The sequence below is a fragment of the Podarcis pityusensis genome (genome assembly GCF_964106645.2).
Source record: "Podarcis pityusensis genome assembly, chromosome: 12".
Taxonomy (NCBI): domain Eukaryota; kingdom Metazoa; phylum Chordata; class Lepidosauria; order Squamata; family Lacertidae; genus Podarcis; species Podarcis pityusensis.
The window spans coordinates 23,354,227-23,377,453 of record NC_138037.1 but is presented as its reverse complement, the minus strand read 5'-3'; the positions used below and the strand labels follow the sequence as shown (position 1 = coordinate 23,377,453).

General features: G+C 39.8%; 1 protein-coding gene across 9 annotated transcripts in view; it reads right to left on the bottom strand.

Moving 5' to 3' along the window:
* Positions 1-7,849: 7,849 nt before the first annotated feature.
* Positions 7,850-23,227, bottom strand: part of NEBL (nebulette) — a 179,149-nt gene continuing 163,771 nt past the window's right edge. For 3 of the 9 annotated variants that reach the window (XM_080974395.1, XM_080974398.1, XM_080974402.1), the window contains 11 exons: positions 21,453-21,563; positions 21,065-21,175; positions 20,588-20,692; positions 19,637-19,729; positions 18,554-18,646; positions 17,972-18,076; positions 16,912-17,083; positions 15,965-16,057; positions 15,052-15,177; positions 10,124-10,239; positions 7,850-8,439 (listed from right to left, as the gene is read on the bottom strand). In XM_080974395.1, the coding sequence (XP_080830521.1) occupies positions 8,263-8,439; positions 10,124-10,239; positions 15,052-15,177; positions 15,965-16,057; positions 16,912-17,083; positions 17,972-18,076; positions 18,554-18,646; positions 19,637-19,729; positions 20,588-20,692; positions 21,065-21,175; positions 21,453-21,563 (1,302 nt within the window). In that variant the 3' untranslated portion in view covers positions 7,850-8,262. Of the gene's footprint in view, positions 8,440-10,123; positions 10,240-15,051; positions 15,178-15,964; positions 16,058-16,911; positions 17,084-17,971; positions 18,077-18,553; positions 18,647-18,685; positions 19,134-19,636; positions 19,730-20,587; positions 20,693-21,064; positions 21,176-21,452; positions 21,564-23,227 lie in introns of those variants that run through there. The other 6 variants (XM_080974399.1, XM_080974400.1, XM_080974396.1 and 3 more) reach the window with 4 other exon arrangements.

Here is a 23,227-nt window from a genome sequence, read left to right as displayed (position 1 = left end):
TTTGCCATTAAGAGTCATGAACAAGATTAGCATTCAAATTTGGGCTTTTAAAACAAAATGTTTGAATACATTGAACACTCCTTTCTCTCTGCTGTGTATTTACACATGAACTGGAACAAAAATACCAGTTCTGAAAGAGGCACACTATGTTAGCTCAAAAGACGTGTATAAATAGTTGCAGCTGAATGAGAAAGGTAGGAACCCTATTGTTTCAGCTCCACCAGCCATCTTGGACTATTTCTCTTTATTTTAATAATAATCTACAAAGGATTTTGCAACCTTCTATGGCAAGATGCCAGGCACTCGATTCTCCTGAAAAGCATGTTGTACTCTCAGTATGCAGAACCTGACCATGATCAACACAGGCAGATCAGAGGGTTTAACTGTGGAAAAACTTGTGCCCTAATGCTTTGAAAAAGGGTAACATTACAATGCACTTGCAGCTATTACTTTGGCTCCTTAGTTGTTGGCAGCTCCTCCTGAACAAACTGTACTGAAACAAATAGGAGCTATGCGAAAACACAGCAATGTCCAGGATAAATTCACCCCGGTGGAGCTTGTTTTAGAGATCATACTCCACGATTTCGCCATGGGGAGATCAGGGCAGCAGGAGGGATATATTTCTGCATCATCCAATACCAAAAATTGTATTCTGAAACACTAGTAACTATACAGCTGCATGAAAAATCAAGGTGTTTCCTGGGAATTTTAGATGTCACCAATATGTGGATGATGCCCAGCTCTCTCTCTGTGTTCCATTTGAGTCAGGACTTATGCCCCAAATACCTGAATGACATCTCCTCCCCTACAGACCCTCTGTGTTGATTGGCGCTGTAGTTCAAAACATAGGGAGGGCACCATATTAGTGAAGGCTGATCTAGCAGATGTGATAGCTGCAGGAAATGAACCTTCAAAGCAAAGTGACCCAGAGAACATGCAGCTAATGTTTTAAATGTCTTAAATGTAAAGTATAATTGTTTATTTGTACATTGAAATGGAAAAGAACCCTGTATATGCGCTGTATGTGCATTGCCATCTCTCGCCACAACCTGGACTCGGCATTCATCCTCTGAGGCGCTTCTTCATGTGTCTCCTGCCTGTAAGGTCCAGAGGGTGGCAACACGAGAAAGGGCCTTTTCTGCAGTGGCCCCCCATTTGTGGAATGCTCTCCCCAGGGAGGTTCATCCAATCACCTTCCTTATCTATGCTTAAATGCCAGGCAAAAACGTTCCTCTTCAACCAGGCCTTTGGCTGATTAATATTCTACAGCCTTTTAAATGTGTTTTTTTTTTTGAGGGGAGGTTGTTTTATTGTTTCTGTTTTAACATTTTATTTGTGTTTTTATCTTGTGAACTACCACTCTGTGACCTTTTCATGAAGGGCGGTATATAAATTTAATACATAAATAAAAATAAATCTCTGATCCTGCTGCCACAGCTACAATCAAAAGTTAGAGCTAGAGTAAAGGTAAAGGACCCTGGATGATAAAGTCCAGTCAAAGGCAACTATGGGGTTGCGGCGCTCATCTCACTTTCAGGCCAAGGAAGCTGGTGTTTGTCCATGGACAACTTTCCAGGTCATGTGGCCAGCATGACTAAACTGCTTCTGGTGCAACGGGACACCATGACGGAAACAAGAGCGCACAAAAACACTGTTTACCTTCCCGCAGCAGTGGTACCTATTTATCTATTTGCACTGGTGTGCTTTCAAACTGGTAGGTTGGCAGAAGCTGGGACAGAGCAACGGGAGCTCACCCTGTCGCAGGAATTCGAACTGCTGACCTTCTGATCAGCAAGCCCAAGAGGCTCAGTGGTTTAGACCACAGCGCCACCTGCATCCCAGGGCTAGAATAGACCTTCACTTACCATATTCTAGCATGGGCACCCTGAAACTGCCTGTCAAAGTGACACATATTTCACTACTACAAAGGAAATATCTTTGTCATGGAGTGTTGTGGCTTTGAAAAGTTTCTGATTAATATCATGCATACATAGTAGCAGCTTTAATATTTTATTTCAGTCCCATTGTATGTTATGCAGAATATGTAAATGTTACAACTACTTGACATCAACCAAAATGTGAACTAGGTTGCATAGGTTAGTACTTCAGGCAGCAGAAGAATGTTGCTCTAGTCCACTGAAGCATTGAGATTCACAGTGTACAGGGGCGGAAACAGGATTTAAAGCATTTCTAATAAAATATATTTTAATAGCTGGTGTTATCCTTTCGCATAACAAAAGCCAAATTATGCCAATGCATCATATGATCTCTTAAAATTACTCCCCTCCCCTGTTGAACTACAAAGTTTCCTCAATAATTTTATACTCCCAAATAAAAGTACAATTTTGCAAATTAACTCAGTATATGCATTTTTAAGCAAACGTACAAACTAAGCAGTTTTGTTATTTTTTTTTTATAAATTGCAAAAAGTAGATGAGTTCCACATCATGCTAACCAAATACAGTCAGAAAAAAATGATTCCCAGTGGTTTAGAGACATGTACATTGTAATACAGATTTGTAATGATACAGCAGATAATTTATGATCTCTCTAAATAAAATGTTTCTGTTGCAACTTGATTACATCATAAATACAATATGCAATTTCTATATATTGGACAAAAAAAGCATATGAAATTCATTTGAACATCCTGTAAGTAGTACAGGCAGTTTCAGAAGAAAATATAACTCCAAATATTTATCCCAGGGGGATTCAAAGTTTGAGGTGCTTGGAGGCACATTCGTGCTTCAGAAAGACCCATATACAGAGCTAAAGTTCTGCTTGCTCTTTTTCATATGAAGATGATTTCATGAGTTTGGCTATTATGAATTGTTATGTTTTTGCTGGAAGAACAATCAGAGACTTAACAAAAAGGTCTCAGCATTCCTCAGTGACCCTAATCATCTGACTATGATTGCCAGATCTTGAAATCACAAACTCTAGCAACTGGGCTGGGTCTCAGATTAGAACTCTCTGGCCCGAGATAGAAACCTACAGCAGGTCTGGTAAGCAAACCTCAAAAATGGCACAGTATTCACTTAAGGTTTACAGCTTTACAAGAGAAAAAGTAATAGTCCTTCCTCTCATTGTTCTAGCAACTAGCCCTGAAACAATCAACCTTGTCAGGCTCATTTTATGGTGTTTGAACCAAATTTTGGGGAACAGAGAGACAGCTTGAAACAAGTCTGAATTTGGAAAGCGTCATAGGCAAACAGAGGCAGAAAACCTGGTGAATTTTAGCTACAGTTAACTAAAACTGAGCTGCAACGGTTTTTTATCTGGGAATCTGATGCAGAATTTGTAACTGTGCAGTCTGCAATAGAATCTGATTCCTTCCAACATCTGATGCATGTTCCCTCGTTGGAAAAAAAGCATACCTCTGTAAGCTAGAAGTGAAGAATTTGTGGCCCTGCAGATGTTGTTGGCAGCGGCGTAGCGTGAGTTGTCAGCACCCGGGGCAAGGCAAGTAATTTGCGCCCCCCCCAACCCCTAACCTGCCGATCTGAGTCGAGTTGCTGCTGGCGCTGCCGCCCAAACCACGCCGCTTGCCCGGAGGAGGAGGGGGGCAGAGAGGCGAGGAAAATGCAACATGGCCCAGCAGCTGCAGCAGCAGCAGCGGAGGCGGGGCTGTGAGGAGGGGCTGCCTGGCACGTCCTCCGCGGCCCTGACGCGCGGGGCTGAGAGCCGCTGCCTGCCGGACGCCTTCAGCCCGGGCGCGCGCACAGCTCGTCGGTTCCACGAGACATGGGGCTCTGCTACAGCCTGCGCCCGAGGCTCTTCGGCGACTCCGGAGGCAGCGAGCGCGCCCCCCCCCAGATGTTGCGCCCGGTGCGGCCGGCCCCCCTGGCACCCCCCACGCTACGCCACTGGTTGTTGGTCAATGGTCAGGGGTGATGGGAGCTGGAGTCTAGCAACATCTGGAGGGTGACGATTCCCCATCCCTGCTTCCAGACTTACAGTCATTTGGGATAGGGGGAAGCATATTGCAGAATATGAAGCTGCCTGACACCAAGAAAGATACTTGACCCATCTAAACCAGTGCTGTAATTGGAAGCAGTTCTTCAAATTCTCAGGCACATCTTTCATACCTGGAATTCTTTTAATCGCAGCTGCAAACTATAGAACCTGGACCTTTCATAAAAACCATGTGCTCCATAATGAACAGTTCATTCTTCCAAGCAGTATTTTACACTAAAAAGTACCGTATTTTTTGCTCTATAAGACTCACTTTTTCCCCTCCTAAAAAGTAAGGGGAAATGTGTGTGCGTCTTATGGAGCGAATGCAGGCTGCGCAGCTATCACAGAAGCCAGAACAGCAAGAGGGATCGCTGTGCAGTGAAAGTAGCAATCCCTCTTGCTGTTCTGGCTTCTGTGATAGCTGCGCACAGAACAGCGATCCCTCTTGCTGTTCTGGCTTCCGAGATTCAGATTTTTTTTTCTTCTTGTTTTCCTCCTCCAAAAACTAGGTGCGTCTTGTGGTCTGGTGCGTCTTATAGAGCGAAAAATACAGTAGCTTCTTGGGCCAACAGCAGCATATGAAGCTCTGACTACATGCATCGGTTTCATCTCCTTGTCTATCTCCTACCTCTGAATCTCAGCCTAGAGAAGAATTGGCAAGGCATTGTTAAGAGCTTCATAAATTTTAATTCAGAAGTTTGCATTTGTTAGCAGAAAACACTGCTAGGTCGGAAGAGTTCGATGCTACTGATTGGGTTTCAACTATTTAATTATTAACTAAAGTTTATCCAGTAGTTAACGGTATAATGTCATTTCTAACACCTAAAATCTAACAGCTCTTATTAACTAACGGCTAAACTACATTCTTCCCAACTTCTGTGTTTGCAATTGTTTTAGAAAGAAGAGTAAAATTTCAGGTATTGTCCAGTACAAGGCGAAACACCCAAAAGAATTAAAAATGCTTTTCACCTCTCTAGAAAATGTCTTCATAGTTTGAGCACATTGAATTCTAGTTTTCAAAAGGATACTTTTTATGTAGCCTCATTTTGTGGGGGTGGAATTCAGTTATGAATGTGCACAGTGGAAGTCATAAGGGCTACATCATACATTATTAGACAGCCTTTGCAGCTGCCTTCCTGACCATTGGCCTTGCTGTCTAGAGTTGATGGGCATTGTAGTCCACAACATCTATAGGACAGCAGGCTGAGGAAGCCTCTTATAGCATAGTTGCCACTGGAATCCATTTCTGCGTGGCAGAGTTTAATCTGAAGGCTGCAGTATCTGGAAGTACCCATCTGCACCACGACTTTATGAGGGAGGTGGTGCATGAGTTTCCATGTGATTTGTGGGTTTTCCAAAAATCTGAGTCACTAAATAAGTGTCACAACCCTATGAATAATCCACAATAGGTGAGATCCAGTGGCAACCACACTGCTTGTGTATGAAACTGTATGAAACTGCATTCATTTATATGCAGCATGGTGCACCAGCTCAAAAACTGCATTAAAGGTTTGAATAAATGCCATAAACATTTTGCAGTGGGACAGTTCTCTTTGAAAAACAATTACCAGTACCTTGTTTCAGGGTTTTTTTAAAATTACAACAGGCAAATAAAGATGGCATTCATCCTTGCAATTTAATATCACATGTAATAATGTCACAGACTGCATATGCATGTTGTTTGCACAAATATGGGTATTGCAGACAATTTCCTTTACTTAATGAGAAACTATTTTGACAGCACTGCTTGCCAACATGGAGGTGGTTGAATGAAGGGACTGAAAGTGCAAGTAGATAAATAGGTACCACTGCTCTGGTTCGCCAGAAGCGGCTTAGTCCTGCTGGCCACATGACCCGGAAGCTGTACGTCGGCTCCCTCGGCCAATAAAGCGAGATGAGCGCCGCAACCCCAGAGTCGTCCGTGACTGGACCTAGCGGTCAGGGGTCCCCTTTACCTTTACCTTACAACATTACAATATTCGGCATAAGGTAAAAGTAAAGGTTTCCAGGGCAAAACTCCCCACATATTCCTTCAAAACTCGCCACATATAAACTGAATTGGCATGGTCTCATGAGTAGATTGGTCCATCTCATCTTGTGAACACTTGAATCAGGCATGACAGTCTTTTTATTAACACCAATCTGAAGTCCATGCTCTGGCCCAATGAATAGCTAAATGGCCTGAACTGCCCAGGTCAAACTGAGGGCATTCTATGGCTACCACTCTCACAGAAAAATGGCCAGGAGACAAAACAGCTGCTGGTCTGATGGAAAAAATGGTTTATTTTCCTTCTCTTGGGTAAAGCAGAATAATAGAAATGAAGAGTTTTCTATTCTTTAACTTCTGTACTTATGAGTTACTTACTATGTTCGAGATGTTATGCTAGAGACATTGTCCTCTGACATCTGAGAACAAAACTCTCTAAAAGCAGTTGAAATATACTTCCCTTAGACAATTAAAAAATAATAATATGCACAATACAATCGACGCAGCATACCTTCAAAGGTCAACTTCAGTAATTCATACCATTAGCAAAATACAATGTAGCCCTTAGACACCAATCTATGTAAATAACAATCTATTTAAAAAACATCTTACTTGGGGGTTTACATTTCCCTCTCTCTGACCTGGATCTTTTTTTAAACACACATACACCCACACCAGTCCTGATTTTATTTGTATGGAGGAAAAACAAGAGATAAATGGTCATAAATATCCATACTTTGAGTACCTAGAAAAATATATTCTTCCCATACCTCCCCTTTTCATAATATGTTGGATACTATAAATGCAGAATGGAAGTAACTTATATTGGTACTGATTTTTATTTTTTATTTTTGCATAAACAATTAGGAATATGTCTCAGCAAATTTGTTTTCATGCACTACTTGCTGGGCTGGAAGAAATGCACTGGTTCAGGGGATAAATTCTGACAACTAAACTCATTGTATTTCCCTTTTGCTCTTTCATTTTTTTTACCTTGTGTTAATAATAATTGGCTTGATCCAAACATTCCCTTCAACTGACAGAATGCATCTTCCATCAAATGAGTCTTTCCATCAAAGGAAGGAAGCCTTTGGACCCTTTAAAAAATATCATTTTTTAAAAAGAAAACAGGAAATAATGGTTTTGTATTTTTTACCTTGTGGGAAGACAAAGTTTCTCAGGTGGATGCCATGCTGCAATTATTGAGTAAATCCTTGAGTTATATTCACAAAGCTAGAAATTTACTAAATATCTAATAATCTTTTTCTTGAACTAAGCCTCTGGAAAAAAATCACATTCTTTGCCAGTCAAGTCCCAAATCCAAGCCCCAATTCATGAAGTAACCCCTACCACCAATCCATGTATACCAGGGATGGAAATGTGGCTGTCCAGATGTGGCTGGACTCCAGTTCCCTTCATCCCTGGCCAAAACATCTGGAAGGCTACATATTTGCCATCCCTGCACAGAACCATTACACGTAAAGGGTACAATTATATGTCATTGCAAAGTTCTCAGGACAGACCATTACAACAACAAAAAATAGATATATGTGTTTTGAAGACAGTGCTTTGAAGACAGTCATTTCTATACAAACAGTGTTAATACAAGGGGAAATAGAAAAGGTTGGAATTAACAAAATAGAAAATGCACTCTAAAATTGTTTCTAACTGTGCAAAAAGGCACAGCTATTGTCATGGAGATCATTCACAACTGGTAGTTTGGGAGGACTAACATGAATTGGGACTATGGATGAGAGAAAATGAAAGCTTCAGGGAAAAATACAGTAGACTGGACAGCTGTGTGTCAGGAAGTTTCCGGCATTAAGTACAAGATACATTTTGTTTAAGGCTGCCAGGCAGTTGTAAGCAACTTCTGAGCATGTCATTTATCACAACAACAAAAGATTTGTTCTGTTAACTTGGATTTTTAATTACTCGGACCTTAACACCAAGGTATAACCTCTTACAATTTCAAAGTCACACAATAAAAAATACCAGCTGCTTTGCGATTAAAACTTAAGTGGGAAATGCAGCCTACTGTAAAGGCAGAAACCTATTTGGGAGCTAATTAATAGAAACCTTTACATGATTACAAGCACCAGGTTTCCACCAGCAAGTTTGTTTTTCTATATCTGTTTAAGCAGCACACTTTGGGAAGTCAGTGCTTCTTGGACTTGTTAGAGGAATTGTGTGTTGACTTCCAGAAAGGAGCACTGATTGTTAACATTAACAGGGAAGTAATGAAGATGTGGTCTTAAAAGTACGTTTGTAAAGCTTAAGTAAATCAAAATAAAGCTCAGAAGTACTAACGGTGAGTATTAATTAACAAACTCAATGTAATTTGCTGGAAGCATTCCAGTTTTCCCAGTTCTCTGAACAGTACCATACATCCAACCATCGTCAATTGGTTGCACATTGATGATGTAATCACCATCCCTGAATGAAACTTCATCTTCATCTTGGGCACTATAGTCATACATTGCTCTATATGTTCTCTGTGAAAAGAAAGGGGAGGGGAGTCCATTAAACACAATTCACAGACTTTCCAACAAACCAGTCTCTACAAACCTACATTATATGTCACCAGCAATGCAGGTTGTATAGATCAGCAAACTTTCAAATTGCTAAGAAATTATTCTTCATGGAACTAGGGATAGTCTTGAGTATGCAGCCCTGAATATTAGAAACTCTTTTGAAATATGGATTGTCACTTGCCTGGTCGTCATAAAATAAGCTAAGATATCCATATTCAGGGAGAATACCATTGGTATGAACTGGCACTTAAAAAGTACACAATATACCATACCAATTACACGTCACAATACTCTATATCAGGCAAATTCAATGATCAACTATATTGTTAGGAGGATTTTCACCCTTTTCCTGCCATTAATTGTACTGTATATAACCACACATAGTACACATAGATATGTACACATTTGGGGTGTGGGAGTGGGGAGAGAGATAAATTATTGTTGGGGAGTTTTTTAGATATTCACCATAAAGATGTGGTCACATTTGCTAGCTAAACTTAGTGATCAGTATTTCAAAATGTATTCTTAAGCAACCACAATTTACTAAACACATTTATGCCAACCTACTTATGGAAGATTCATCTGTTGGGAGCCGCCCAGGCCGCCCAGATTGGCTGGGGCAACCCAGTCACATGGGTGGCTTATTATTATTATTATTATTATTATTATTATTATTATTATTATTATTATTATTCCACCCAAGATTCTATGAGCTTGTCCACACTTCTGCTTGTGCAGCTGCTTTAACCTGGTTTTTCTGCAGATATTTGTTCCAATTCAGCAGTAAAGAGTGGGTTTTCCCGGGGGAAATGGCAAGACAAATGAAAAACTGCTCAGATCCGTGCCAAAAAAGTATGGGAGAAGTGGACGTATGGATGGGTCCTATGATGCATTTCGCAGTGGAAATGCTTGCAGCAATATTTCATTGTTTACAGAAAGCTTTTAACTCAGAGTTTGAAGATCCAGGCAATTTTACACATTTATTCACTGCAGTGAATTTATTCAAAGCAGTTTATGGTAGGTTTTTGGTAGTGTTTTAATCCATCATTCTTCATCAAGCTGAGGTTGTGTTGTTGTTTTTAAGTGTCAGTTTCCAGCCATATGCCAGAAACATCAAGAGATATTCAGAATATCAAATACTGTATTAGAAGGTGTGGGAATGCGATTCTTTACTGTATCTTATGATTCTGGGACAGCCTTTGCCAACCTGATGCCCCATGATTCCTATCAGCTCCAGACAGCATAGCCACACTGTGAAAAACTTCTAAAACTTTTTAGAAGCTTATTATGATCTGGGTGTAACTGAGAAACAAAGCTCAAAGTTCTACATGTAATTACATAAGGCAGCTGTCAGGGGAAATCTCCACCATAATTCAATTACAATGTAGTAATTTAGCTATAGCATAGATTGTAATATGTAATTGAGATTTGTACTCCTTTAATGTCTTAAACAGGTCCGTTACCAAAAAAAAAAATTAAGTTTGCTCAGGTTAAGTTTAGAGAACATGTTTATAGCCCATGTGAAAAAGTGCAAGATAAAGGTTTTTTTAAGACAGGCTCAGTTATAGAGGAAAGAGGGAAAATAATTGTGTTTGCAGGAGAGAGGCTGCTGTGAAAAGGATTAATTATTTAACTCAATACTCACCAAGGTAGCTGAATGTGGCTGTGAATGCATTGATCTCATAGACGACACACTAGTCTGGTGCATGTAACCATATCCTTGGGGCTGACTTTGTTGATAGGCACCCGGAAGTACAGGGGCTGCATGGCAAAAGAAACATAAATGAATTACTACAAGGGAACATTCTATTGTCATTTATTAAGTGAAGTGGTGCTTTCTTCTCCCTTTACAACATCTGCAGGAGTTGGTTTCCTCAGTAGGAACTGGAGTAAGCAGAAAGAGCTTCTGTATACACAAATAAAGCTTGTCTTAGATAGAAAAACTAACTTTAAAAATTGTTGGGGGACTCCCCAAGCACACACTGACACCCCAAACTTGGCAGATGCAAGGAAAAGTGTAATTTACTCAAGGTTATATTGCTATCTGAATCAAGAGAAAAGCAGCACAAATTGGCCCTGTAAGAGTGAACAAAAAACAACAACAAAAACAAAGTTAAGTGAAAACATTCCATAGTTAATGTCACATACCAATGTTGTGTTGTCTACAATTCCACTTCAAAAGAGCTGCACCCCCTTGAATTTTTTATTCTATGAAGCAGTACTTGTTTACAATCTATGGCTACATACCCCAACATGAAAATCAAAGGTTGGTAGATGTGGTTCTGGCCTCACAACCTTCCTACATCTTGCTGATCAACTACCCAGAGAGTCATAAGAGGTGCATTCACACCTCTCTTCGCAGACAGAGTTCACTTCAGCAGTAAAGGAAATTACTTCTGTGCTGTCTACACTACAAATGCAGTGGGCAGCAAACAACTCATATTCACTTTGGGACCAGGGTTCTGCTAAAACCTAAAATTATATTAGGTGGGGAAAAACAATTGTTATCAAGGTATCCAAAAGCGCATCAAAAGGTCTCCAAATTCTCTGACCCAAAGTAGGATATCTGTTCCCGAGTTCTTTGGATGTAGGTTAAACCAGAGGTAGCCAACATAGTTACTTCCAGATGTTGTCGGACTCTGTTCCCATTATCCCTAAGCATTGGCCATATTGGATGGGGCTGGTGGGAGTTGGTGTCCAACAAAATCTGGAGAGCACACGTTGGCTACCTCTGGATTAGATATTATGGAGACATGAGGATGCTGTCATTTTGGCACCAGTGGGCCCAGTCCTCCCCATTCCTGCAGAAGGATCTAGGTTGCCCTTCTAAAGTGGAGTGACATTGTGTTGTGATTTTATCTTCCTCCATTTATTGATTGGGTAAAAATACACACAAAGGTGGTCCATACGAAACATGTTGGTCCATACGAAACAAATGTCCTAAATCTGCTGTTGGGTTATTGGGACCAATCAAAATGTCACAAAATAGTAGCAAGCTTTTGAGTTGTGGAGAACATTTTATCAAGCAAGATGTTGCCCAAAGCAGCGGGGGGGGGGGGGGACAGTGTAAGGGAAGGACAAAAATTAGCCTGCGTTTTATAGTCACAAGGTCAGGGAGAGAGATATCCCTGGCATATCCCATGCCAAGGATATGTCTCTTTAAGACATACAACTTCTCTAGTATCATTTTCCTTTTAAGCAGGGATGTCATGTCTTCCCAAATACTTTTTCATCTACAATCTGAGCAACCGATTGGAAGATGTGATCAAGTGGTGAAGCCGAGAAATTTCTGCAGTAATGAACACTAATCTCTGTTTCCTGTATGCATGCAAATCAGTATGTGCAACTCAGGCCCACATGCAGCTAAACTTACTGGTTGCAATGAACAATTATCACTCTAAAGAACATTTGCACAAGTGGCCATTATTTCTTTGCTCCCCACCTGCAATTCTATACAGACCCAACATACTGCTCCTGTACCCAAGGCAACCCTATGTCTGTGAGTTATAGGCATTCATAGGTTAGCTAGATCTTTCATGTTTGTTCGTTTGTTTGTTTGTTTGTTTGTTTGTTTGTTTGTTTGTGAGGTGTCCTTCTGCCTTTTGCGTTTGATCGCTTAGCTCTAATGAAAACTTTCTTAAACTTAGTAGGTCACACACTACATACATGTGCCCACAGGGAACTTGCAGGAAAGCAAGCAGTCCTGCTCCCAAAGAGATGCAGAGCTGCCGGCTGAATGTTCCATTGCCCAGGGCAAATAACAAGCTCAGAGTACTCCTACCCGAGGGTGTGCAAGTCACAGGCAGCACTATACCTGGCCCCATCCTAAGGCAGCTCAGCAGGAAGGAACTGCTTGTCAATTCATCACAGTCCACTTTAAACTCAGTTCCAAAGGGGAGTTTGGCATGAAAAGTGGCAATGTTGCATCATGCGGTATAAGCTGCAGATAATACTACCCAGGATGCATAGAGCCTTCCACATCCCAGCAGACTGCATAGCGTCTAACCTTGATGTTAGGCAGTCAATGCTGGATTTGGTTCATGAAGAGTCCCTCGTGGTGGAGGGATCATCACTGCAGGTGTCCTTATTTAACCTTGCCCTGTAGATATTATTTTATCTATTGCTCAAGACCTTTCTATCCCGCCTGCCTGAAGTCCTATTGACATTCCCATTCCGACGGTATAAACCTTACGTAAAAAAAAAAAAGAAATTTTAAAGATCGTTGGTCTTTCCAAGACAGAATACTTTACTATGCAAAACCTTTTTAATTATATGAGCTCTTTCCCCACGCAGTAAAATCTTCCCCATTTTTCCGAAAAATAACAAAGCCATTACAAATTGCTAGGTTTTTACACATGGTTAAATAAGAAAACAATAACAAAAGACTGCTGTATCATAAAAGCTCCTTGCTCCATTAAGTATGATTAAAAAGTGGTTTGGTTTTAATTATCTACTCAACTAGAAAATCTGATGGAATCTTAACTTTCCTTTTATGACTTACTTTCTTTTCACTATGCATCTCAACAGGAAATGCACTGAAATGAACCATGAAGTATATATAATCTAATTGTATAATAGTTGCAAAATCATAAAGCCTGGAAAGTAACAATTTGAACAAAGAGATCCTTTGATCTACAAAACCATTTATAAAATATTCTAATATTAGAACCTACTAAACAGGCCAGCTAGAAACCCTTTATGTGTCTGAATGGGGGAATGTTTGCCGCTTTATTACATAAATGCATACAGATTCCATTAGGCTGAGAAGTCTTGCCTACCCAACCCCTTTCGCTTATGTATAGGTAGCTCATAAAATATCATATACAAGATGCACCATCCATGGGACCACAATGCAGTCGCTACATTAATGGAAACATGTGTACTATTATATATATTCAAAATTCTGTGGTAGCCCCCCTAACTGAAAAGTTCTCTCGGGATGGTTTTATTCTCCTTAATTTCATTGTTGGTTTTTGGCACTTTTTATAATTTTGCATTCCTTTGTATTTGTGCCTTACAACAAAGGGATACTTCTCAGACTTAGTTCACTGGAACTGCAAAACATTTGATAGTGGCTGGATCTCTCTCATATATATTCATATATATATACACACACACACACACACACACACACACACAAATATATATATTTGAATCACAACTTATGTCAACTACAACTGAAGAAAAGTATTCAGGACTTTACAGAAATATAGTAAGCAAGATAACTCATGATGGGAGAGGACCTTCTTTTCAGATTAACACATTTATTTTAACATTGGTGTTTCATAATAGAAAATACATAGTTTGTCACTAATGGGCTTGAACTTGGCAAATTTCAGAGACCCAAATATTAAATTCCAAATAAGAAACACATAGTTGTCAGATGCTAATGGGAGTGCTAAAGCTATTCAGTTTTAAGACGAAATACCTCCCTGAAATGACAAGGCATAGTTTAAATGGCCTGGAAATATAGTCAAGAAGAATAGAAGATTGCAATGAATATTTCATAGACATATTTAAGTGTAATGCAAAATCCACTTTAAAGCACAGACACAACAACAAGCATGCTTATTAAGCTCTCCATGTATATTCATTTAAGGAAATGGTTGGCAACTTCGTTCAGAACACTGGCATGAAGATCGAATGAGCTGGGACTTTGCCAACATATACCAGAATTCCAATAAAAGCATGCAAGAAACACAGGGAAGCCTGAACTATCAATCCTCAGTCTACAAGTTGCCCTGTGATAATGTGTGTTAAGAATGTAAGGATGTGATTTACAGTGGAGCACAAACCTTTAATTTAAATGATCAGGGGCCCTGCAATTGAACACAATAGCAGAAAGCATAAAATAATTCAAGACTTGGGTACTTGCCTCTCTCAGTGACTTAGATGCTGTGTACTCCTACAAAACACCCAACACAATACAGAATATACACATAGACAGACATACACAAACACATATGGTGTGGGTGTAGGACTGAGCACCATAACTGCTTGTAATACTGTGCTGGCATCCTAAATCAACTGAAACATTGCACCTCTTGCTGTGTAATAGCAGTACAGATCAGTCACATAGCAAAGACCATGAACACCTTTCAAACACAGTTGACCAAAACTGCATTAGACAGCCCCGGTCTCTATCTTCTCCTCACACTATCCAATGAGCTTGTACATGGGACAAAGGCATTAAATAGACTGGCCCCCTTCCTTCCCCCACCTCCCTACTTAAAGTCACATATTTGAAGCTATTTGCACTCTGCACAACTGAAGTCAGAGGTGGACGAGCTTCAATAAAACAAAAACAAAAACATTTATTTAACAAGTATGTTAATAGCTAACCAAGAAGAGGCATTAAGACCTGTGAATCAAACACTGCATGCAAAAAAAAAAACACAAACCAAAATCTTACTGGCTATTTCAAGGGCTCTTTGACGTTAATCAAAATACTTCTCTTACACAGCTGTTTGTTTACTGGGCAAACAAAGGTTGCTGAGTTAACCTGGAGATGTGCAAGGAAACAGGCACACTGTGACTGTTAATCAGAAGGGAACAGAGGACATCTATGGGTACCTCCTTCGTTAGATGGCCTTGTTACCTCACTGGAACAAGAAAACATAGAGCCCTCTGATTTGTCATCTCCAACGCCAGAAGTACTGGTAGAACGGAAATGCTGTTTACTGTAACGTCTTGCTTTTTCTACGAGGGGAAACACAATACTGCAGTAAATAGCTATAGGACAGATGAGTAAAAAGTAAGAGAGAGCTTCTTTATTTGTTTGTTTTTATTCAAATAACAGGGCTGACAACTTGGGTACTTCCCATGCTAGCAACATCTTGTGCAAAGCTGCCCCAAGATACTAATAACTGGAATCTATGAGCTCACTAAAATGTGCAAGTAGGGAAAACTGTTTGCACAGGAATGCTGCTATTGGATTCTGACTAGGGCCATGCACAGACTGTTCCCACAAATACTGGTACAGCTGTGACCAGTGGTGCCAACTTGAATACAGTATTGGGAAGGCCAGGTAAGCCCCACCCCGCATAATCAATCCCATTTAACCACAGAATCAAGGCAGCTGATAGAAAACCCACAAGACCTATCACCAACTTTAAATTGCATTCTGGATCTTTCTATAAGCCAAGCCATGTGATCCATAGCAAAAATTAAACTAACCATTGTCGTGATATTAAATAAATTTCATAATTGGAATAAACATCCAGTGCTTAAATTAGACAGTAGTGGGCATTAGATCTGCAGCCTTTAGGCCAGCCCAGACATCAGTAAATTGCCTCAGGAAACACAAACATGTGGAGTAAATGAAGCCTCACTCAGTGAATTAGTGCACAGGCCACCCCATTAAAAAAATTGCTTCTGTGCTCACACAAATCAGTTCTGAAAAGCAGCAACTACATCGTTAGATGGGCTGGTCAAATATTACTTGACTACAATCAAGCACTGGAGAAAATCATGAGTTAAACAATACCCGAAAGCATATGTAGACTCCTAGACTGAATATTATCTTCCAAAGGGTCAATGTCGAAGATGGAGCCAGGATCTGTGCGCCAAACTTTGAGGTCTTTCCCAAAAAGAAACAGTAAGACGATTGGGGGAAGAAAGTAAAAGCACAAAGATGTTATCAGGGAAGACATAAATAATGCCTGGGGGGCACGGAGATGGGTTTTACCATGGATTTGACCATGGGAAAAATAACATTTGAAAAAGTGTGAGATATGAGTTGTGGCTTCATAGTTTCATAAATACTATCCAACATTGCAGAAATAACTTTACGCGATTCTTAGTGTGGTACTGAAGGAAAAGAATGAATGCATCTCATTTTCATTTCAATGCACAGGTCAGCACTTATAGTTTGCAAATAAAAATACCACGACTTTTCCAACAATAAAAATCTCATCATACCAGGTATTAAAATCATGGAGCTGAATTCCTTTTCTGCTAATCTACGTGAAAAAGTCAAATGGCAATTTCTTCAGTGATTACTTTCATTTTTTTAAAAGAAAGTTAAGAATGTTAATAATTGGCTGCTCATATTAACAATTTAAGTACTTTTTATATTGTCTCTCTCTCTTTCTTTACCTTTCAGCCTTTGTAGAGCAAATTAATGTTTGATTAAAATACCTTTCATCTTATCATCTGTTCTGTTAATTACTATACTCATTACTTCAGAGGTGACTGCAATCAGGAATTCTGCGGCAGACAATTATCGCCTGATAACCCAAAACTGACCTATCATTTTAATCTTAAGAAAGAATTGCATGTTGAAACAAAGGTACAAAACATCAAATACAGATAACACTGCAACTAGACAGAACAAGATAGCTAGAAAAGTAAATAAATAACACAGCAAGATTATTCTGCAGAGCTGGCCCACCTAATATATTTGGGTCAGTAAAGCACAGAGTAGAAACTTACCCACAATTATTCCAGGTCTCCTGTCCATTTCAACTATATGTGGGTGGACACCTTTGTAGGCAGCATCACTAACCACCTGGGTATTTCTTCTCACCCGTTCAGTCACAGGATCATCCACTATTGGAGTGAAACCTCTGCCTTTCGTCTTCTCAAAATCTTCATGGTATTTGACCTGGAGAGGGGTGGGAAGATTATTATTTTCTAGTCCAATGACAAGGTGTATTGAGAGCTGTAGAAGATAGGCACTGTCACCATTATTTTTCTTGGGCACTGACATTTTTGCTTATTTCAAGCTGCTAACCACTGCCATGCAATTGTTCCTTGCCATTACAAGGCCCAATAGAAGTGCAATTCCCATTGTCGTCGCTGGTTTTGTTTTTTTAAGGTAATTACTTTTTGTATACAGATAAAAAGTCGCATGCAGTCTATTGCATTTAGTGTTACATTCACATGCAAATGATGGTGCTAAACCCTTCAAAATCATCTTACATTTCATTCAATTTCAGTTGTAGAAAGCACAAATGCTCCATATCAATACGTTAGGATAAAATTTCAAATTAGTATGACTTTTCAAGGTATCGCAGATATCGATATGCTTTTTAAAAGCCTCCCTCCCCCATTCCTCACATACGGTCATATACACAGCACACTCACACATACACAATCCTTCAGGCAAAGGCAATCAGAGCAACCAAATTCAGAATTCTACTTGCACACACAAATCAAAAACATGCACAGGCACAAGGCAGTGTGTGTGTGTGTGTGTATCACCCTCTCCAGTTAAAATCTGCAATGCTGGAACAGAGAGGAACCACGTGAAGTGTCTTTAAGAAGCCACACGAGTGAATGGTTAGGGAAGTCGTTTTATTAGTATAGCAATATGCAACATTTAAATGCAGTTAGCAAACCCCCATCCCAAGAACCACTGTGTAAGGGGGAAAACTCAGTCCAGACTTTAGCGCACCGTGCTAGTTACCTAGATTAATGAAGGGTTCAATCCAATCCAATCTACAGCTACTGTTCTTCAGAACACACTAGCTATGTGAAAAATGTACCCTACCATTGAGATGTTGTTTTGTGTCTCTTTGACATGCCTCAGCTCAGGTGTGTCTACAATCATACTAGGTCTACCTTTCATCTGTTGCTGATCTCGGCTGTACTTGACCTGCAAAAGACAGCACATGGATTTTTCGAGTGTGCACAACTTGACAGGAAAATCATGCTTAATGTCACGCGCAACTGATATTCTTTTACCATTCTATTCCAAAATGAATAGGCATTGTGGAGATGTGGTAATGTGCATTGCACTGGTCTGCCCGTTCAAAGTCATCGACCCTCACTACAATTCCTAACCGACTAGTTAATAATGAATGATACAAAAAATGTAAGATTGTACTTTAGTAAACATTGGCAAAGTCATTAAAAAACAAAGTGGAGAAATAAGAAAAACACACATGAAACCTACTGCTTCATTATTAGCAGTCACTAGGATAAATACACATTTCTATAGTACTCTTAAAGATTCAAAATTAATTTATTAAGGACATGATTTGTTAAGGGCATGATGCACTCATCCCAGAAAGGTTAAATTCTTTATTAATCCAAAACAATAAAAAGAAACAAGGAAAAACAAAGGACTTGCCGAGCTGATAATTTCTTGATTCTTCTTGACTCTCTCCATCTCAGGAGTGACACTGACAGCAGTTGCTTTACCAGGTTGCACTTTATAGTAAGCCTATTAATTTCGGATATATATAAATAACATTGCAACTGAACAATGATAAATAGGGCACCTGGTGTTTAAATTCCAAATGTTCTAATTAGTTTCGTATTTAAGGCTGTATGCTGAAGCATAACGTAATTATTTATTTGTATTTCATTGGTAAAATATGTGCAAAGAGAAGCATTACTAACTTTAACATAATTTGCTCTAAGGTATATTAGTGCTACTGCTGCTGTACAGTCTCCATTTGGTTCAACAGGGATTTTTACTGCAGTTACAGGGCTGGTGCACAAAAAGGGAAAGGAAGTTTAAAAACTGACACATATTCCCTAAAATAGATCAAACAATAGATCTATCCTCTTTCGACAATATTAAGTGCAGGTTGGAAATTTGTTTCATTTCAGCGTTTACGATATAAAGTCAAACATTCTGATGATGTCAGAAGGATATCATAAGAAGTTGCAAAACTGGGTGTTAGACTGAGACTCCTCAAGAAGTACTGCAGAGACAGAAATATACAAGAAAAAGGACACTTCATGCATATATAATCAGGGGATAGAATCGTAGAACTGCAGAGTTGGAAGGGACCACGGTGAGAATCTAGTCCAACCCCTCTGCAATGCAGGAATCTTTCACCTAACATGGGGCTCGAACCCACAACCCAGAGATTAAGAGTTACATGCATATATTAAGAGGCTGGGCTTTCCCCCGCTCTTTTGTAAATACAGTAGCTCCTGAACTGGGAGAATGAAAGAAAGGGAGAGTGCTTAACTCTTCCTGTGTCCGCTGCTTCTTTGCTCCAAAGGGTTTGCCCCCAGGGTTTCAAATGCAGGTGGGCTGGGGAATCTGACTGATGCTGAATTATGATATATTTCACTTGGAATGTCAGTTTTATAGTTCTATTTTTGTTTGTTGTTTTTTAGTACAGTGCATTTCCACAACAATAACAACAGCAATAATAAAAATTCGCACAAAGGAGCGTCTGTTTTTAAAAAAACTTACTGCGCTAATATTTTGCTGGTTTTTCTTTACTCGTTCAATCTCTGGAGTCTCTGTTACTGCTGTACCAGCTCCTATCACTTTCTTGTACAACACCTTCATTGAACAATAGAAAAATAATTATGAAGGTATGCTTCCTGGCACAAGTTTGCAACAACAGGCAATGTTCCAAATACTAAAGTATACCGCCTCTTTTGTTTTAGCTTCCCATAAACTAAATCACCACAAGAACTAATAAACTCATTTTATTTACTGGAACCTCATATGAAAAGAGTGCACATTGGGAAAGGCCATAACAGGTAGCATACTTCACAGTGATATCCACAGATGTTTAAGGTTTAATTGTCCTGGCTCTTAGCATCTGATAAAGGTTGAGCACTTTCCCGTATGCCTGTTCTTGTAGCCCTTTAAAAAGAGTGCAGGGCTACCCTCACCTCCATCACAGCATCCCACCACTTAAAGACTAATAAATTTATTATAGTATAAACCAACAATGGAGTAGAGTGCACTTCATACTTTCTCTGATCCATAAAAGCTGACGCCATAATAAATTTGGCTCCATTGAATTCAGTGGGGTTTAAGTCCACATAACTCTGTAGAAGACTGCACTGCTCAAAAAAAAATTGTTGCATTGCTACCTTTTCCCACAGTACTGTGAAAATTATTGTTGCAATTATTATTATTTATTAAACTTCTATACCTCCCTTCATCTGAAGATCACAGGGCAGTTTACAATATTTTTTAAAAATTACATACCATGATAACAAACAATAACAAACAATAACAATAACCACCCGCCAACAGGAATGGTACAACCTTTACCAACGAGGGTATGCAACAGGCTTGGGGACAATGAACGGCACATTTTTCATTGTGCCCTGGGACACAAGAGAGTTCATTTGATGTTGAACTTTGTTAAGAGTTTCCCTTAAAATTTGGATTGTTGCTACTTACAGCACTGATATTTCTCTGTGTGTTTTTAATTCTCTCGATTTCAGGAGTGTCTGGAACAGCAGAGTAGGAGCACAGCATCTTCTCTGCTTCATCTTTGTACTTTTTCTACAAAATAGCAAGCCCAGCCAGATGGGTGGGGTATAAATAATAAAATTATTAGTATGTGTCAAAATAAGTATGTATGTATTAAGCAATTAAACAACTAAATAGGCTTAAATATGTGTAAGCCTACTTTACTGTCGCTTCACAATTCCTATACAATGTCAAACTGGGCCTTAATATAACTCAGAATTAAAGTCTGTATCTTTTATTATTTTTATTTTAGCATCCACACATTAAAATAAATGCACTGCCATAAGAAGCATGCATACTTATTAAAAAATAAGACTCATATCAGAACAAAACGAACAACCCTGTGCGCAGGAGGACACTTCCGAACTGCAAGCGCCACTTAATTACTCTTCATTCCCTACCCACCTGGCTGGCTATTTCAGAAGCTTTCTTTGCTCGCTGTATCTCTGGGGTATCTGAGCCCACCTGCATTCCTTTCCCTTTGATTTCAGTCTCCAGGTCCTTCATATATTCTTTCTGTAAGAAATGGAACGTTAATGAATTCTTAGACATACAATATCTTTAGCCTTTCATACCCATACAGCTGGAATAATTCATGTGTGCTGCTTTCAAAAAGGTATGCTTGCAACACAAACTAGATTTCTGATGCCTGGCTGTGCTTCTGTCAGATTCAGTTTTTATTATTTTTCTATACTTCCTGCTTTCAAAAGGATTTCGTAAAAAAAAAAAAAAAGTTTAAAAGCCCATTGTATTTTACTGTAAATGTCATTGAAGCGATGCATTCTGCACTAACCTGGCTTGCAATTTCATAAGCTTTCTTTGCTCGTTGTATATCAGGAGTATCCATGCCCACCTGCATGCCTTTCCCTTTAATTTCCATTTCTAGATGTTTCTTGTATTCTTTCTGTGAAGGACAGATCAGGAAATACTCAGATCTACAGCAGCTGAAGCTTTTATACAGATCCTGCTTTAATCTGCATGCTTTTATTAAATAGCACCCATGAAGGTCAAATTGTCCCTTTATACTCTCAGAATACTGACTCCATAGGAGATACTCAGATATATCTGATGTTCCTTAAGGAAGAAAATCATTTAACAAAAATGCTTCTTTTAAATCATCATCATCATCATCATCATCATCATCATCTCTGTAGTATTTTATTTCAGGTTGCTCCTGTTTTCACTGTCCTGAATCAATGGATAAATTCATATAATTGAGCATTATAGATAATAGATGTAATTCAGAAAGGACTAAATTCATCTGTCACAAGATCCACTCACTAGTTTAAGGTTTGAGCATTTATGTCTTATAAATGCTTACCACTGATATTGACATTCAATGCAAATGGGGGATGAAAAGCCCTTCCTCTGTTCTTCTACAGGTAAGGTATCAATGAAAGTTTACTACCACAAGTCCTTGGCTCCCTGTTTAGCCCACGAGCCAATTTTCCCAAAACCACACCTAATCATCCCACACCTGACATCGTATGTAGGATCAGGTGGGAAGTAGGTGGACATGCAGCTGAAGACACAGTTCCCTGTAGAAAGCAGGATTGAATTCCTGCACCACGTGCAGGTGGTTTAGTCTTGCTGGGTTTGGGTATGTGAGCAATTTCATATGAAGCCCCACAGTACCCTCACCAGAACCTTACAGCCAACAGTACTAAAGCCCTTCTAATAAGAGACCCAACTTGGAATCTAGTCTAATTGAGATTCAGACCTGGTTTGGTATGGAAACTGACTTGGTCACCCTGTACAATGGTCTGCATCCGGAGAGAGCTGGGAGTGTAGCTCTGCAGAGTCTCCCTACATGACTTTTGATGCCATCAGCCATGTTATTTTTCTGGGGTTTGAGCTGAGTCTTGGGGGAACCACATTGAAGTGATTCCACTCCTGCTTGGGTGGCCAGATCCGGACGGTGGTTCTTGGGGAGCACTGCTCAGCTCTGTGAGGTTCTCCAGTTTGGGGTTTCGCATAGATCAGTTCTGTCCCCAATGTTTAACATCTACACAAAACCACTGAGTGGGGTCACACAGAGTTTTGGAGTGCATTGTCACCAGTATGCAGATGACACACCGCTTTATTTCTCCTTTCTATCTTCTGCTGGTGAGGGAGTAGATGTACTTAATCAGTTCTTGGCTCTGATAATGGGCTGAATGGGTGCCGATAAAGTGACATTTAATCCAGACAACAATGAGGTGCTGTTAGTGAGTCGTTCCTCTGTCTAGATGAGTGGTGTGCAGCCTGCTCTAGATGGAGAGACACTCCCTCAGATGACCAAGTTCATAGCTTGACGGTTCTCCTGGACCCACTGCTGTCACTTAAGGCACAGGGGGCCATGGTGGTCTGCCTTCCACCAGCTTAGGTTGGTGGTCCAGCTACAACCCCATCCGTGCCAACTTTTGGAATTCACACTCAGTTTTGCAAGAGTTGAATATTTTGGTTTAGGGTCACAAGCACACCTTACATTTAAAGCACACCACTTCAACAGTCATGGCTTCCCACAAAGAATACAGTGGTACCTCGGGTTAAGAACTTAATTCGTTCCGGAGGTCCATTTTTAACCTG